Genomic DNA, 14,494 nt, shown 5'->3' on the forward strand with positions numbered 1-14,494 from the left:
GATCTACCTCCACCTCTTCGCCTGTCCGCCCGGCTGCCACGTTCCCACCTGCCACCCACTGCCCGCTCAGTGGCACCCTTGAAGGGGTCTACCCTACGCTCATGGAGCCCGCCCTGCTACCCAAGGAGACCTCTCGGGTTACCCGGCCCGAGCGGCCCCGTGTGGACACTGGCCATGCCTTCCTCACCAAGCCCCCGGCCCGGGAGCCTGCCTCCTCACCCAGCAAGAGCTCCGAGCCCCGATCCCTAGCACCCCCCAGCTCCAGCCACACAGCCATCGCCCGCACCCCAGCAAAGAGCCTTGCACCCCACCATGCCAGTCCGGACCCGCCGGCGCCCGCCTCAGCCTCAGATCTGCACCGAGAAAAGACTCAAAGTAAACCCTTTTCCATCCAGGAATTGGAACTCCGTTCTCTGGGTAAGACCACCCTGACAGCGGCCACGTTCATAGACGCAATAATCACGCGTCAAATTGCTCACGAAAGGGGGCCGCGAGAAGGAGGTTCGCTGGCCAACGACTCCCCTGGCGACGGTAAGACATCCGGCCCGCCGCCTGCCCACCCCATCTGTGGCCTAAAGATATTTTCAGATCTTTGCTTTTAATTTTTCCTCCCCCTTTTTTTGGTTGGTTTTGGTCTTTCATTTTGAGCTCGTTCTCGTCAGTTCGCACACTGTGGTGACTCCAGCCCACTGGGCGCCTCATCCTTAACATCCTTTCATCATGAGTTTTTTTCTTTTTCTTTTTCTTTTTCTTTTTCTTTTTCTTTTTGTTTTTTGGTTTTTTGGTTTTTTTTTTCCCCCCTCCTTTTTTCTTTTCGGATTTTTTGCCCTTTTTTCCTTTAATGAATGGATCTGTGGTTTGGACTCCGACCGCGCCTCCCATCTCCCACCACCACCTGCACCTTCGTTTGGGGGAGTTGGGGACTCAGGGGCTACCAACTGACGACGTGATGGTGTGACGGTGCTTCCACTGTTCACAGAGGAATTTAAGGCAGGGAGAAAGAGGGGAGGGGGCCCTGTCCAGGGAGGCTGGGTACCCACCTCCTTCCCACAGCAGCATAAACACAGCCCAAAGAGAAGGAAACGTCCCTGTGTTGCGTCAGGTACAGTGGGGCTGAGTCAAGGCAGGGCCTGGGGACCCAGTGTCGCTCCAGCTTGAGCCTCACACCCCCACACCCTGACCCTGCACACTCTCGCCCTCCCATTTCTCTACCACCACTTGCCAGTCTATTCTCCCACACCCTAGCCTCCGCTGCCCAAGCCACACAGTCCTTCGGGTGTGTCCATCGGTGTGGCCTAGCATATGGAGCACACATACCCCCACCCCCACCTCGTCTCTGGCCACCCCAGGCCAATAATCATTTATGACCCTTTCCAAGCCTTCCTCAGACCCGAGCCCCACACCACATTCCGACCCCCGCCCACCTGTTACAGGTTACCACAGTGGAGCTGGCTACAGCCCAGAGGGGGTGGAACCCATCAGCCCCGTGAGCTCACCCAGCTTGACCCACGACAAGGGACTTTCCAAACCTCTGGAAGACCTAGAGAAGAGTCACTTGGAGGGGGAGCTGCGGCACAAGCAGCCAGGTGACACCCGGGAGAGTAGCGGCTGGGAAAACTGAGGCACGGCTCCCAAGCTGTCCCCAGCCCCTGACAAACTCTGCTGTGTCCTCAGGCCCCATGAAGCTCAGTGGGGAGGCTGCCCACCTTCCACATCTGCGGCCACTGCCTGAGAGCCAACCCTCCTCCAGCCCTCTCCTCCAGACTGCCCCAGGCATCAAAGGGCACCAGCGGGTGGTCACCTTGGCTCAGCACATCAGTGTAAGTACCCATCTCTGGCCTCTGCTATTGGGAGAGCGGGTGGATCTGCGTGAGGGTCACATCCCAGAGTCAGACAGATGCTAGTATACACTGGCCACCACACCCAGGCCATCACCATAAGGCCCACATGGGGACACTCACCCAGGGGACCAAGAGCCAGGTCACGGTTCTGCCCTACCCTCTTCGGAAGGTTCTAGAAGGATAGCCCCCAAACTGCTCCCTCCCCACAGGAGGTCATCACACAGGACTACACGCGCCACCACCCGCAGCAGCTCAGCGGTCCCCTTCCTCCTCCTCTCTACTCCTTTCCTGGAGCCAGCTGCCCTGTCCTGGATCTCCGACGCCCACCTAGTGACCTCTACCTCCCACCCCCCGACCATGGCACCCCAGCTCGGGGATCCCCCCACAGTGAAGGGGGCAAAAGGTAGATGCTGGCTGGGGGACAGTGGGGTGGGGGTGGGCCCAACAGTGTTTGCCTGCTGGGAAACCGAGGCTCAGGGACAGCTCCCGGAGGCCCCAGAAGCAACACACAGCGTGTGTGTAGTCTTGGAATATGGCACACCCAAGGGTCCCAGGTACCAACCGAGTACCCTGTATATACCACCGCAGCCAGGGGTCAGATGTCCCACTCCCATTTAGCAGATGGGGAAACTGAGGCATAGAGAAGTCAGTTACCATCCAATACTGTGCACACACCCATTCACCCTGGCTGGGCCTGGGGTTCAGGGCCCTAGGCTCAGGAGCAGCAAGGTGTCTGGGAGGGGCTGATTTGAAGAGCACAGATGTAGACAGCGGCATCTCTGGGAACCAGTGATGTTCTGCCACGGGCACCTCATCAGGATTCACAGCATGGGTCAAAACACCTGGGCAGCCCAGTGTGGTGGAATCTGTAAGCTCAGATGAGGGGGCTCTGGGGAGGCTGAGGCAAGCGACAGCGCAGCAAGAACTCAACTCAAAAATAAAAAGGTATTGGTGTCTCTGTACCTCAGGTGTCGCCATCTGGCCCTTCACAGGGGAGCATGCAGAACCCTGCTGTGGGCAGTAGGGTGTCCCCATTGCAGGGGTTGGGTGGAGGGGACACCACCCTCAGCTGGGATGCCATCTCCATTAGGTCCCCAGAACCGAGCAAAACATCAGGCCTGGGCAGCAGCGAGGATGGCATTGAACCAGTGTCTCCACCGGAGGGCATGACTGAGCCAGGACACTCTCGGAGTGCTGCATACCCACTCCTGTACCGAGATGGGGACCAGGGGGAACCCAGGTACTCATGGCACAAACCCTGCTTGGAGGAGGAGGAGGGGGCGGCGGTTCCGAGTATATCCATGGCCTCAGCCCTCTTGCGTGGAGGCTGCTAGCCGCTTCCCCGCTCAGTGGGCTGATGCACCTTCAAGGGCCTTCAGTGGCAGCACCCTGTCCCGTCTGGGATCTCGGCCTGAGCGGTCCCTTGTTTGATCTCTTGCTGAGGATGAACTAAGCTAGACCAGACAGGGTAGGGGTGGATGTGGACATGATGGGACCTGCCTGCGCCTGCTCAGTTCCTGGGGCTTCTTGTGTCAAATATAGCTATAAGAGGTTCAGGATCTTGAGGCAACTCACGAGCTACCCCCAAAGCCACGGCTAATTACAGACCCCCAGCAGCCCTGGGGTGGGAATGGTTGGTCCTTAGCGCCTCACTGTGACTCAAGGGGCAGCTCCCTGTTGCTAATGCCTTGCAAGCGCGCCCGGAAGGCCAGGCCGCTGACGACCCTGGTGTCTCGCACTCCCTACAGGGTGGGCTCCAAGTCTCCAGGCAACACCAGCCAGCCGCCAGCCTTCTTCAGTAAGCTGACTGAGAGCAACTCGGCCATGGTGAAGTCTAAGAAGCAGGAGATCAATAAGAAACTCAACACCCACAACCGGAACGAGCCAGAATATAGTAAGGGGAAGCCAGGGCCTGGGCTGGCACCGGAAGGGAGCCTGCCATTCTGCTAGTGGGTGCTGCCTGGTGCAGCATGTAGCACTACAGCTTATACCCTGCACGCAGTAGGAGCTCAGCAAAACCTGTGCAGATAGGTCTGTGCTGCAAGCTGGGGAGCACAGCACACTGCTCCGGGTGTATGCCACGGACCCGGTGCCTTACACCGTGGCTGATGTGGGTGGACAAGGACCCTTGCCCTTAGCTCAGGGTCACATGGACCATATGCTTATGAGAACAGCACTGGAAAGCAACAAGTGAGGGCTTTGCACTGTCCTCTCCCCAGGGTTGGGTGGCTTGGACAGATAGGCAAGGCTCTTCCCTTCTGCAGTTAGACTATAGAAGCTCTTGCAGGTAGCACAGGCCTTGGTTAGTGATCAGCCACCCCAGGTTGCTAGTTGTGCCCAGACATTAAGCTCAGACCATACAGGGGACAAGAAGGGGTGCAGGTATCCTAGGACCCGTGAGCTCAGGCCTCACCTGCCTTGTTGTCCCACTCTAGATATTGGCCAGCCTGGGACGGAAATTTTCAACATGCCCGCCATCACCGGAGCAGGTAACCCTCCCGCGTGTCTACCCCTCCTCCTGGCCTTAGTGAACCCCGAGTGACACAGAAGGCCAGCCTCTATGCTTTGAGTCCTTCCTGTGTGAGGAATGTCTGATGTTTGAGGTTGGGGTCCCTCAAGTGTGCTATGGGTGTTAGGTACATACGTCCCCTGGATATTCCTACCCATTTGCTCAGGAATGTCTCCAAGTGTGGGCCAGGTGGATTAGCCTTAGGGTGCAGAGCTTCTGGGTGCTGTAGGTGTGTCTCTCATACCATCTCCATTTGGGGAGTCCAGCAGGGAGCCCCAGCCCTTTTCTAAATCAAACGCAGATACATAACGTGAGGCAAGCAGGTGTCAAACTCACATGCAGTTTGTGGCAGCAGAAGTTTCAGGCTTTCTGTGTGTGGTGCTTGGGACTTAGGACATCCTGGGGGCCTAGAGGGACCCCAGGCTCCTGGCCAGGGCCCCCATGGTTGTAATAGCATTGTTCCTGTGAAAGAAACTGGCATGGGACCAAGTAGGCTCAGTGACCTAAACTGGGACGGAGGCACAGGGCATCTGTGGGGGACGCGAATCCCAGGCCAGAGGAATAGACAAGGGTTGCTGACCTTCCTCACCTGAGTGTATAGAGCCTTGGGCCCTGGAAATAAGGTGTCCATACACCCCTGGGGCATTTCCAGAGGACCACAGGACCTGCAAACATGGGGGTGAGATCCAGACAGGAAGCGTCACAAGTCCAGAAACATACTGGGGACTTTGCTGAACCTCATGCAGAAGAAAACTTTGATCAAGACAGTAATACGTGTTTCTAGAATGTTCTAAATCTTGACATATGTGCTCGAGACCTAGGTGTGTGTGTATATATAGAAACTCGTGGGGTAATACAGTGATTTGTGCTAAAACCTAACTTCTCTGTTTCATGTAAACACATACAAACATATGTACATACTCAAACATTCCCCTTACGTGTTAGTTCACAAAAGCATGTTTCCAGGCCTGGCCTGTCAGAGATGAATGAGGAGAGTCTTGCTCAGCACCCTGGGGACAAGGCCCAGAAGTGCCACTCTATCAGGAAGCTCTGTCCCCTTCTCAGTGTTACCTCCATCTCCCACCTTCTTCTGGGCGTGGAGGAGTGGGTGGGGCTTGTTTATTTGGGGCAGGTTTTGTTTTGTTTTTTAAGCATTCACCCCTGTTGGAAGTTTAGCTTTTCCTTGGTGACTTTTGCTTAGCGCCAGGGAAGGTGACTAGGTGTTGTGAGCTGGCCCCGGCCTCAAGCTTATGCCTCCAGCAGTCACCCCACAACAGGAGTGTGAAAGTGACTGTCTCTCCTGTCCTCAGAAACCTGGCTAGTTTACAAATGAGGGACTTGACACTTGACACTTGCTGGCATGTTTGGCTCTGTGGTTTTTACAAGGCTCAGGCAGCCTGGAGGCACATGGGGGTACCACAAATTGACCTGTGGCACAGGCTGGGATTCCTGCAAATGAGATTTTTGTTGTTGTGTTTTTGTTGGTGGTAATTTGGGGCTTTTTGCTTGTTTGGCAGTTGTTTTGTTGCTCTGTTTTTGTTTGCCTGGGTTTGGAGGAGGTTTGTTGGTCCTTGAGATTGAAACAAGGCCCTTGTACTCACCAAGCGTCTTGCCCCTGAGCTACATACAGTCCAGCCTTCTTGTTCCTTTTTCCTTTGAGCACTCCCTAGGCTAGCACTGACTGGATTGAGCTCACTCTGTAGACTGAGCTAGCCTCAGCCTTACTATGCTCCTGCCTCAGCCTCTTAAAGTAGCTGCGTTTCAAGGCCTGTTAATCAGGTTCCAGCCCTCAAGAGGTTCTAGAACCATCCTGAAACACTGAAAAGAGACACCTGGTCCACCCTGGCATTTGCAAAAAGTCCCAAAGCACAATTCACAATGGAGATGTGGGGATGGGGATGGACACCGAATAGAGAGGCTTCACGGTGGCTCAGGGGAGGCTGTAAACATCTCTTGAGGCTAGTTTGTTGATTTGACCACTCTGTCCTTGTCATGGGGCCAGGCTAGCCAGGGCTGGAGCGGCCCTACATCTGTCTAGCGCTGCCCTAGCCCTGTCCTCGCACGCACATAACTGCATGGCTGTGACCCCCACCCCCACCCCTCGTGCCCAGCTCTGTACCTTTCTCGTGGCTCTTGTGGGAAGAAATGGGGCAGGGGAAGCAAGCCCAGCTTAGGGAGATCAGGCAAGCTAAGGTCTCTAACCCCTTGAGGAAAAGGGGCAGCAGGGGGTCCTCTCTGGTCACCTTCCCTCCCCACATTCCTTCCTTGAATTCAGAAGACCCTGGCTGGACTTCTCCTAATGTCCCTGTCCCTGTCCCTAGCACCTAGCTCTGGCTTGATTGATTGGCCACCAACAGCCTCCTTACCCCTGCCTCCTCTTAGGCTACCCACTTGTAGTTAAAATTAAATGAACAGCCTCAGCTGGGATTGGGATGCAGAGTAGGAATGGGGCTGGAGACCCTCTCGCTGCCCCAAAACCCCTCCCTGGAACAGCACGAGCCACAAGGGACAGTTAGGAACACCATCTGTACCCTACAGAAAGCGGCGGGAGGGAGGGAGGAACGATGCTTAGCAGATGTGTGCTCACTGTGTCTCTCTCTCTCTCTCTCTCTCTCTTTTCTCCCTCCTCTTTCTCGCGACCCCCCCTGGCTCTCCGGCCCTGGTCCCGACCCCCATGTGTCTGTCTGTCTGTCTGTCTCTCTCCCAGGCCTTATGACCTGTAGAAGCCAGGCGGTGCAAGAACACGCCAGCACCAACATGGGGCTAGAGGCCATTATTAGAAAGGCACTCATGGGTAAATATGATCAGTGGGAAGAGCCCCCGCCACTCGGCGCCAATGCTTTTAACCCTCTGAATGCCAGTGCCAGTCTGCCCGCTGCCGCTATGCCCATAACCACTGCTGACGGACGGAGTGACCACGCACTCACCTCGCCAGGTCTGCAGGCCTGCCCCCGCCCGCCCGCCCGGCTGTGTCCCTCCCCACCCCGGTGTCGTTAATCCTCTCACCCCACCCCCCTTGAGCTTGGGAGCCTGTGACCTTATTTTTGTGCGTGTTTGACATCTAGTTTGCTAATCCAAAGCTGGTCTGACACCCCGTGTTGCAGAGGGCGCCCCCACCCTTGCCCCTAGCACCGCCGCTTCTCCCATGCTCACACTGCTACCCACGTCCCGCCCCCACCTCCCCTGCTGCGTGGACAGGGATGGCAGTGGCCAGGCCCTACCATGTGTGGCCTGGGCTGCTGGGAAGAGGCTAGTGTGGGCATGACCCCTCGAGGGCCAGGTAACACAAGGCCAGCTCCCACCTTTCCAGTGCCCATTAGCATGTGCCATTCCCAGGCAGAGGCACAAAAGCAAAGAGGTACTCTGCTCGCCCTTTTAGGGTTAGGCCAGCCTCAGGGGTCTGGGCCTCTCAGTAGAGGCCTTCAGTCTAGCACAGCTGGGTGCTGTCTTGGGCAATGCCTATCATCCAGCCAAGATCTGACACTTGTCATTGAGGGGTACAGTCTTGGTGGGGGCACCTAGGAGCATAGTCATGAGCTTCCTTCACAGAAATGTTCCTCTAGTCCCCCTGTCAGGGGCTGGCTCCTGCCATCTGTAGACCTCCTGGCTCAGGGTTCCTCACACTAGTTCTGTCTTGAGGCTCTAGGAGGCAGGTGGCTCCCCAAAGCAGAAACCAAAACCCCTTCCCCACTGCCCCTCCTCAGTGCTGATGTGGCTGTCTCCCTGTCAACACCATGTAACTCAGCCCCTTTCCACTCTGTCCCCTGCAGGTGGTGGTGGGAAAGCCAAGGTTTCTGGCAGGCCTAGCAGCCGAAAAGCCAAGTCTCCAGCCCCAGGCCTGGCGTCCGGAGACCGACCACCTTCCGTCTCCTCGGTACACTCGGAGGGGGACTGCAACCGCCGAACACCACTCACCAACCGTGTGTGGGAAGACCGGCCCTCATCTGCAGGTGGGTGTCAGCCAGGGACAGAGATGTAGTCATGGGGTGACCCAGGCTACCCAGGGGAGAGCAATCCCTGGTCCCTATCTATCAAGGAAGGGGGGTGTAGGAAGTAACAGAACCAGAGGGTGCTGCACAGGGGAGCCTGGCATCCTTTTCATGCCTCTCAACCACTGTAGGGTTTCAACCGGAAAGCTGAAGGCAGTAGAAGACAGATGAAAGGGAGAAACGGAAAGGGTACTTCATAGTCCAAGCGAAAGGGGTTAGGGCTGTGCAGCAAAGAGCCAAAGAGAGGGCCAGTTTGGAGAAACTTCCAGAGATACAAAGAGTTGAATGGTGCTGGCTCAAGAGGCCCAGGCTCTGACTTCTTATGTGGTACCCAGAAGTCCGGAGGTGGCTGCACTGCTTACAGAACCCTCTCCAGTGTGCTCCTATCTCTCCTGCAGGGTCCACGCCATTCCCCTACAACCCGCTGATTATGCGGCTACAGGCGGGTGTCATGGCCTCCCCGCCCCCACCTGGCCTCGCGGCAGGCAGTGGACCCCTGGCCGGTCCCCACCACGCCTGGGATGAGGAGCCCAAACCACTGCTGTGTTCACAGTATGAGACACTCTCAGACAGCGAGTGACCCCAAAATGGGGGGGAGTGGTGCCAGGTCCCTGCACGAGGCAGAAGCAGCCCAGCATGGAGCAGACAGCTGCCGACTCCCCCGCTGAGGAAGGAGCCCCTGAGTCTGCCTGCGCGTCCATCCGTCCGTCCACCCATCTGTCCATCCAGAGCTGGCATCCTGCCTGTCTAAAGCCTTAACTAAGACTCCCATCCCGGGCTGGCCCTGCGCAGTGACCTTACTCAGGGGATGTTTACCTGGTGCTCGAGAGGGGAGTGGACAGGAGGGGAGGACAGCGGGCCGGGAGGGGGCACAGTGATCATGTGTCAGTTGCACGTGTGCATCTGGGGCAGCGGGGACCCAACGCAGGATGACCAGGCACCTCCACGCCACTGCCTCGCCCCTTAACGTATTTGGAACCAAAGTCTAAGCTGAGCTCGCGGCCCTGCCCCTCCCTCTGCCCCCAGCCCGCTCGCGCTCTGGACAGACGGTCCCAGCTTATCCTGCCCCAGTGCTGTCATCGCAGTCCCCAAAGGCCACCCAGCCCACAAGACTGGGAGCCCATCAAACCAGGTGGGTGCATGAGGGGCCAGGCATGGCCTGGGTCACGGAGGTTTGTAGGAACTGGACCGTTCCCGGCCGTCGCTGCGCTGATGGAAGGGAAGGCAGGTGTAAATGGTGTTGGCTTACAGGGTATATTTTTGATACCTTCAATGAGTTAATTCAGACGTTTCACACAAGGAAGGACTCAGCCGTGTTACTGCCGCTGTGCTTTGGTCTCTGCTTACCGTTCCAGAGGTGTGTGCTGGCCAAGGCGGTGACCCCATCGTACACAGAACTTGGGGGGCAGGGGCACCGGCACATAGCACTGCGCCCTCCCTTCTCCCTTCCTTGGGCAGAATGGACTTGATGCGTATTCTGTGGCCGCCATCTGTGCACGGCGGCAGTATTCTGTCATTTACACATGTTGTTCCAATTAAAAAGCAAATTATACTCAAGTTACGAAGTTTCCACTCTGCTTCTCACTGGGCAGCAGGCAGCCAGGGCCAAAGGACCGTAGCAGGTAACCACAGAAACCAAGGGGATATTCCCTCAGGTCACCACTCAGCAGTGAACGTTGACCCCAAATAGAGTGCCACCAGAGGGCTGAGGAAGCCACCAGGTACTTTTATCATGGAGACCACACCAGGTGTTCACACCTGTGGGGAACACAGTGGGTATTGGTCATTATCCAGAGGTGTTCACACCTGTGAGGAAGTTAGCGGGCCCTGGTACATGGTAACCACGAGGTGCTCACGCCTCTGGAGAAGCTGCTGGGTGTTCACACCATGATGACTGTGTGGGCATCTGTGCCCACAGTAATGGTATGGTGTATGTTCACGCCCGCTGTGAAGATATGGGGTGTTTGCACCAAATGGAGAGGGTTGAGTAATTGAGCCTGCGGTCAAGTTATGGGGTGTTCATACCTGTGGTGAGTGTCAGATATTCATACCTGTAGTGGGCGTAGTATTGTTGCTTGTGGGGAAGATGGCGGGTATTCACACCCACAGTGCCAGTGTACGGTGTTTCCAGGGTGAAGGTTACCATCTTGCAGTGGGTAATCAGGGACTTGCCCATAGCAAGGCCTCTAGTGTTCTTGTCTATGAGGGTAAATGTCCTAGTAGTCACACCTGCAGTGAGGGAGTCCTGGGTGACCCTTGCTATTGCTGTGAACTCTTGTACTTGTTCCCACCCATTGTGCCAGTGGTGAACATTATTTGGCCTGACCAAAATGACCAGACCTACCTCTTTGGGTTTGGTCTTTAAAAAAACTCAAAAATAGTCACGCTGTCACCTTGGTGCCTGTTTTAGTCAGGGTTCTCTAGAGCGCTGGTTCTCAACCTTCCTTCTGCTGTGGCCCTTTTTAAATTCATGTTGTGATGACCCCCCAACCATAAAATTATTTTCGTTGCTACTTCATAATTAATTTTGCTACTTTTACAAATCATAATGTAAATACCTGATATGTAACCCCTATGGAGAGGTGGCTCAAACCTCAAAGGGGTCACGACCCACAGGTTGAGAACTGCTGCTCTAGAGGGCTTAATATATATATATATATCTCATATAGTAATATATATCAGTGTATTAAGATAGCTTTATAAAAATATTTGTTTTATTTTTATTTACGCTTTATGTATATTACTGTTTGGTCTGTATGTACATCTGTGTACCATATGCATGCCCGGTACCTACAGAGATCAGACTGTAGTTACAGATGGTTGTGAACCACCCTGTGGATGCTGCGTTGTCTGTCTGCAAGAGCAGCCAGTGCTCTTAGCCACTGCGCCATCTCTCCAGCCTCTTGACTGAGCTTTACAATACTAACAACAGCCAAACCCCACCCACAGTGCTGAGAACTGAGTCCTGGAACCTGAAGGCCCAGAACAGCTTGTCTCTCACTAGGGGGTGACGGCCCTCAGGCTCAGTGCCTCAGTAGTTCCCAGTCTGGCACCTGGGAGCCCTGAAGGTTTCTGGAGAGACACTGGTCCCCATTCTACAGTGAAAGCTTAGAAACCGTAGTTGGACTGTCAGCCAAGGAGTCGGCAGTGGCATCAATGCGGTGGTCTCCTTCCTGGGTAAGCCTTGTTATCTGGCTGCTGCCTGAAGGTGTCGCCCACAGTCCAGGTGTGCCTTCCCACATCAGCTCCATCAGGACAGCTCTTCGGGTGAGGCTCCCTACTCACCTGCTTTGTGACAAGGTGACATTTAAACCAGCCATACTTCCCTCATAGCAGAGCCGAGAGGGCTTCCAGCCTTAGCACCGAGACGGTTGCTTTGCCCCAGACAGCTGTCCCCAACCTGTCACCCGGCTGGTTTGAAGGTTGGTCTACAAGGACAGCAGAGCGATGTCCTTCAGCTAACCTGGGTTCTGGTGGCCTGGGGTACTTCCTGAGCACAAGGACGGATGGTTCCCACTGTGTAACGGTCCCAAAGGAGGAGGCCACCTTTGCTTGCCCCTTCCCCTACTGACTTGGGCTGAACTCACTTGGCTGACACCCCACCCCACCCCCACAGGTGGCAGGTTTGGGTGCCCTGTAGTTTGATGTCATAGCCTGGGAATGGTGCTGGCTGGAGTATGGCCACTAAGAGGCCACCCATTCCAAAAGAGGAGTCTTCACAGCTCCTGGCAGAGCCATACTCCTGCCAAGGTGTCTTCCTCGCCCTGATCCTCAGCCGCCGCCGCCCCCCCCCCCCCCTCGAGCCTGCACGCCTGGTGATGCTGTGACAGCTACTCCCAAGGCTCCAGAATGCCACCTTGCCTCTGTTGGCAGGTGAGTGGGGCCCACTGGGTCTGATGAAGGACAGGGGTTTCGTAACCGGGAGCAACCTGGGAATCTGGGCAGGGGTCTGACTATGAAGGCCGAAGGGAGTGGAAAGGGTGCGGTCCAGTGGAGATATGTATTGCTGTCCCCAGCACCACATCCCCAGTAGACCCCAAGTGGCCAGTATCAGCCACCTGGAATATCAGAGCTGGAGTGGGGAGAGGCATTTGCATCCTCCAAGGATTCCCAAGCTGCCCTGAGTTCATCCTGTAAACCTTCAGGGGAAGCCTGGGTGCCACCACACAGGCCTGTACAGGGCAGCCCTTGGCAGGGCTCAGACTGCAATACGGAAGCCAGCAGCCAGGTGGTGGTATGGGGCCTCACCCTGGACACAGCCAGCTCCACCTAGACAGACAGGTTGCTTTGCCACACCAGTTTGCTGTGTGGTAACCCTTCGGTGCCACCAGACTAGAGCAGGTCTGAGCTACCCTGTTGTCTCCTTCAGACCATGACAGAAGAGTGACAACAGGGCTGGTGGCCTCTGCCCTCCACATGTCTCTTCTGTCCTCTGGCTGTGGAGGCTCACATGATTCCTCACACCCTTGTCTCCCAAAGAAGACGACCTGGACACACGGCAAAGTCCTGCTGGGGTACACCATTCCCTAAGAACTCCCTGGTTCTTCCTCTGGATATCTCTCTCTCTCTCTCTCTCTCTCTCTCTCTCTCTCTCTCTCTCTCTCTCTCTCTCTCTCTCTGTGTGTGTGTGTGTCTTTTTTTTTTTTTTTTTTTTTGGGTTTTTCGAGACACGGTTTCTCTGTGTAACCTTGGCTGTCCTAGACTCATTTTGTAGACCAGGCTGGCCTCGAACTCGTAGCAATCCGCCTGCCTCTGCCTTCCTAGTGCTGCCACGCCTGGCTCATCCTCTGGATCTCTTAATACAAAGAGCTATCTCTGTATTGAGCCAGATACAGCCTGACCCTTTCCCCAAAGGAGAGCTCTGCCCACAGAACAGACAGATGTGCGCTGGTCCCCCAGGGACCACACAGACCAGGGCATTCAGAAGGACTTCCTGGGAGTGGCAGCCTTCAGGAGACAGGCAAGCTGTGAGGGGAACACAGCCTGTGCGAGCAAAGTGAGGAGGTGGGACCGAGCCAGAGACACTTGTAAAGCCACGGTAGGGACAAGGAGTTAGTGAGAAGGTGAAGAGGGTGATGAGAGAGGACTGGTCCAAAGCCTGGGATGGGATGCTCTACAAGGTGGTCAGTGAGGCTCTAAGGGCAAGGATTGTGGTAAGAGACCCTTAAGCAGTCAGTAGAGCCTGGGGGAGTGTCTCGCCAGCAGCCTGCCCATCTAGAAAATGGTGGTGGTGGTGATGGCAGAGGCACTGCCTTGCTCAGTGTCAATGCTCTGTCCTGGCTGTGGACAAGGTGTACAGGTTGGCAGGAGCGTGAGGGAAGAAGACCACGCAGGACATATATCCCTCATCCTTGGCATAGTCTATGCATCTGAGGCCATGTCAAATGAGGCTAAGGTGGCCACAAGAGAACCTCAGTCAGTTGGTATAGATTCTCTAGAAGGCTGTGGGGACCCAGCTGTGACGTCCCTAGCCCACATCCTTCCTGGGCACTTTCCCTCCTCTCCTTGTAGGGGTGCTGTGACAACAGGGTAAAATGAACTAAATGAAAAAAAGTGGTGCCAACAGGGCCAGGGTCTGGACCAAGGTTTACTCTGTTGCTCAGAGAGAAGGCGAGGTGTCCAGAGGGCCAGGGCACGACGGGCTGGTGAGACTGGGCCTCGCTACAGATTCTTCACCCACTCTGCAGCGTAATGCAGCATTACCCACAAGCCAGGCATGCACCTTTAACCCCAGCCCTTGCGGGGCAGAGGTAGGTGGATCTCCGAATTCAAGGCCTCCTGTCTGGTCTACAGAGTAAATTTCAGGACGGCTACATAGTGAACCTTATCTCAAAACCAAAACGGTGCCTACAGGCATTGGACACCTTCCGATGATGGTTAGTCTCACCACCCTGGGGGGCACGTGCCATTCTGGAAAGACTACAAGGTCCTGGAGGGCCAGGTGAAAGGCCATTTAACACAAAGCTGCCTAGGGCAGGACAGCTGGGAGTATAACCTTTAAGTGGAGCGCCCCAAGGGCTGGCACCTCTCCCTAGCTCCAGATCCCCTGGGTGACTACAGGACACATGAACTGCTAAGGGGTATTCTTGGGGTGTGGTATTTTACAAGCCCCCTACCTTTGTTCCACTCCTTTCTTACGGGGCTTTCCCAAGCTT

The 14,494-nt window shown here is 55.7% G+C and overlaps 1 protein-coding gene across 1 annotated transcript in view; it reads left to right on the plus strand.

Annotated features, from left to right (window-relative positions):
• Positions 1-10,032, plus strand: part of Ncor2 (nuclear receptor corepressor 2) — a 125,663-nt gene extending 115,631 nt beyond the window's left edge. Inside the window, exons 38-47 of the mRNA XM_051162146.1 lie at positions 2-417; positions 1,434-1,586; positions 1,675-1,820; positions 2,051-2,244; positions 2,932-3,081; positions 3,590-3,735; positions 4,277-4,330; positions 7,058-7,285; positions 8,121-8,300; positions 8,738-10,032. Coding sequence (XP_051018103.1) covers positions 2-417; positions 1,434-1,586; positions 1,675-1,820; positions 2,051-2,244; positions 2,932-3,081; positions 3,590-3,735; positions 4,277-4,330; positions 7,058-7,285; positions 8,121-8,300; positions 8,738-8,919 — 1,849 coding nt within the window. The 3' untranslated portion in view covers positions 8,920-10,032. The remainder of the gene's footprint in view (position 1; positions 418-1,433; positions 1,587-1,674; positions 1,821-2,050; positions 2,245-2,931; positions 3,082-3,589; positions 3,736-4,276; positions 4,331-7,057; positions 7,286-8,120; positions 8,301-8,737) is intronic.
• Positions 10,033-14,494: the final 4,462 nt, after the last annotated feature.

The sequence above is a fragment of the Acomys russatus genome, chromosome 19, assembly GCF_903995435.1.
Source record: "Acomys russatus chromosome 19, mAcoRus1.1, whole genome shotgun sequence".
In the NCBI taxonomy this organism is placed as follows: domain Eukaryota; kingdom Metazoa; phylum Chordata; class Mammalia; order Rodentia; family Muridae; genus Acomys; species Acomys russatus.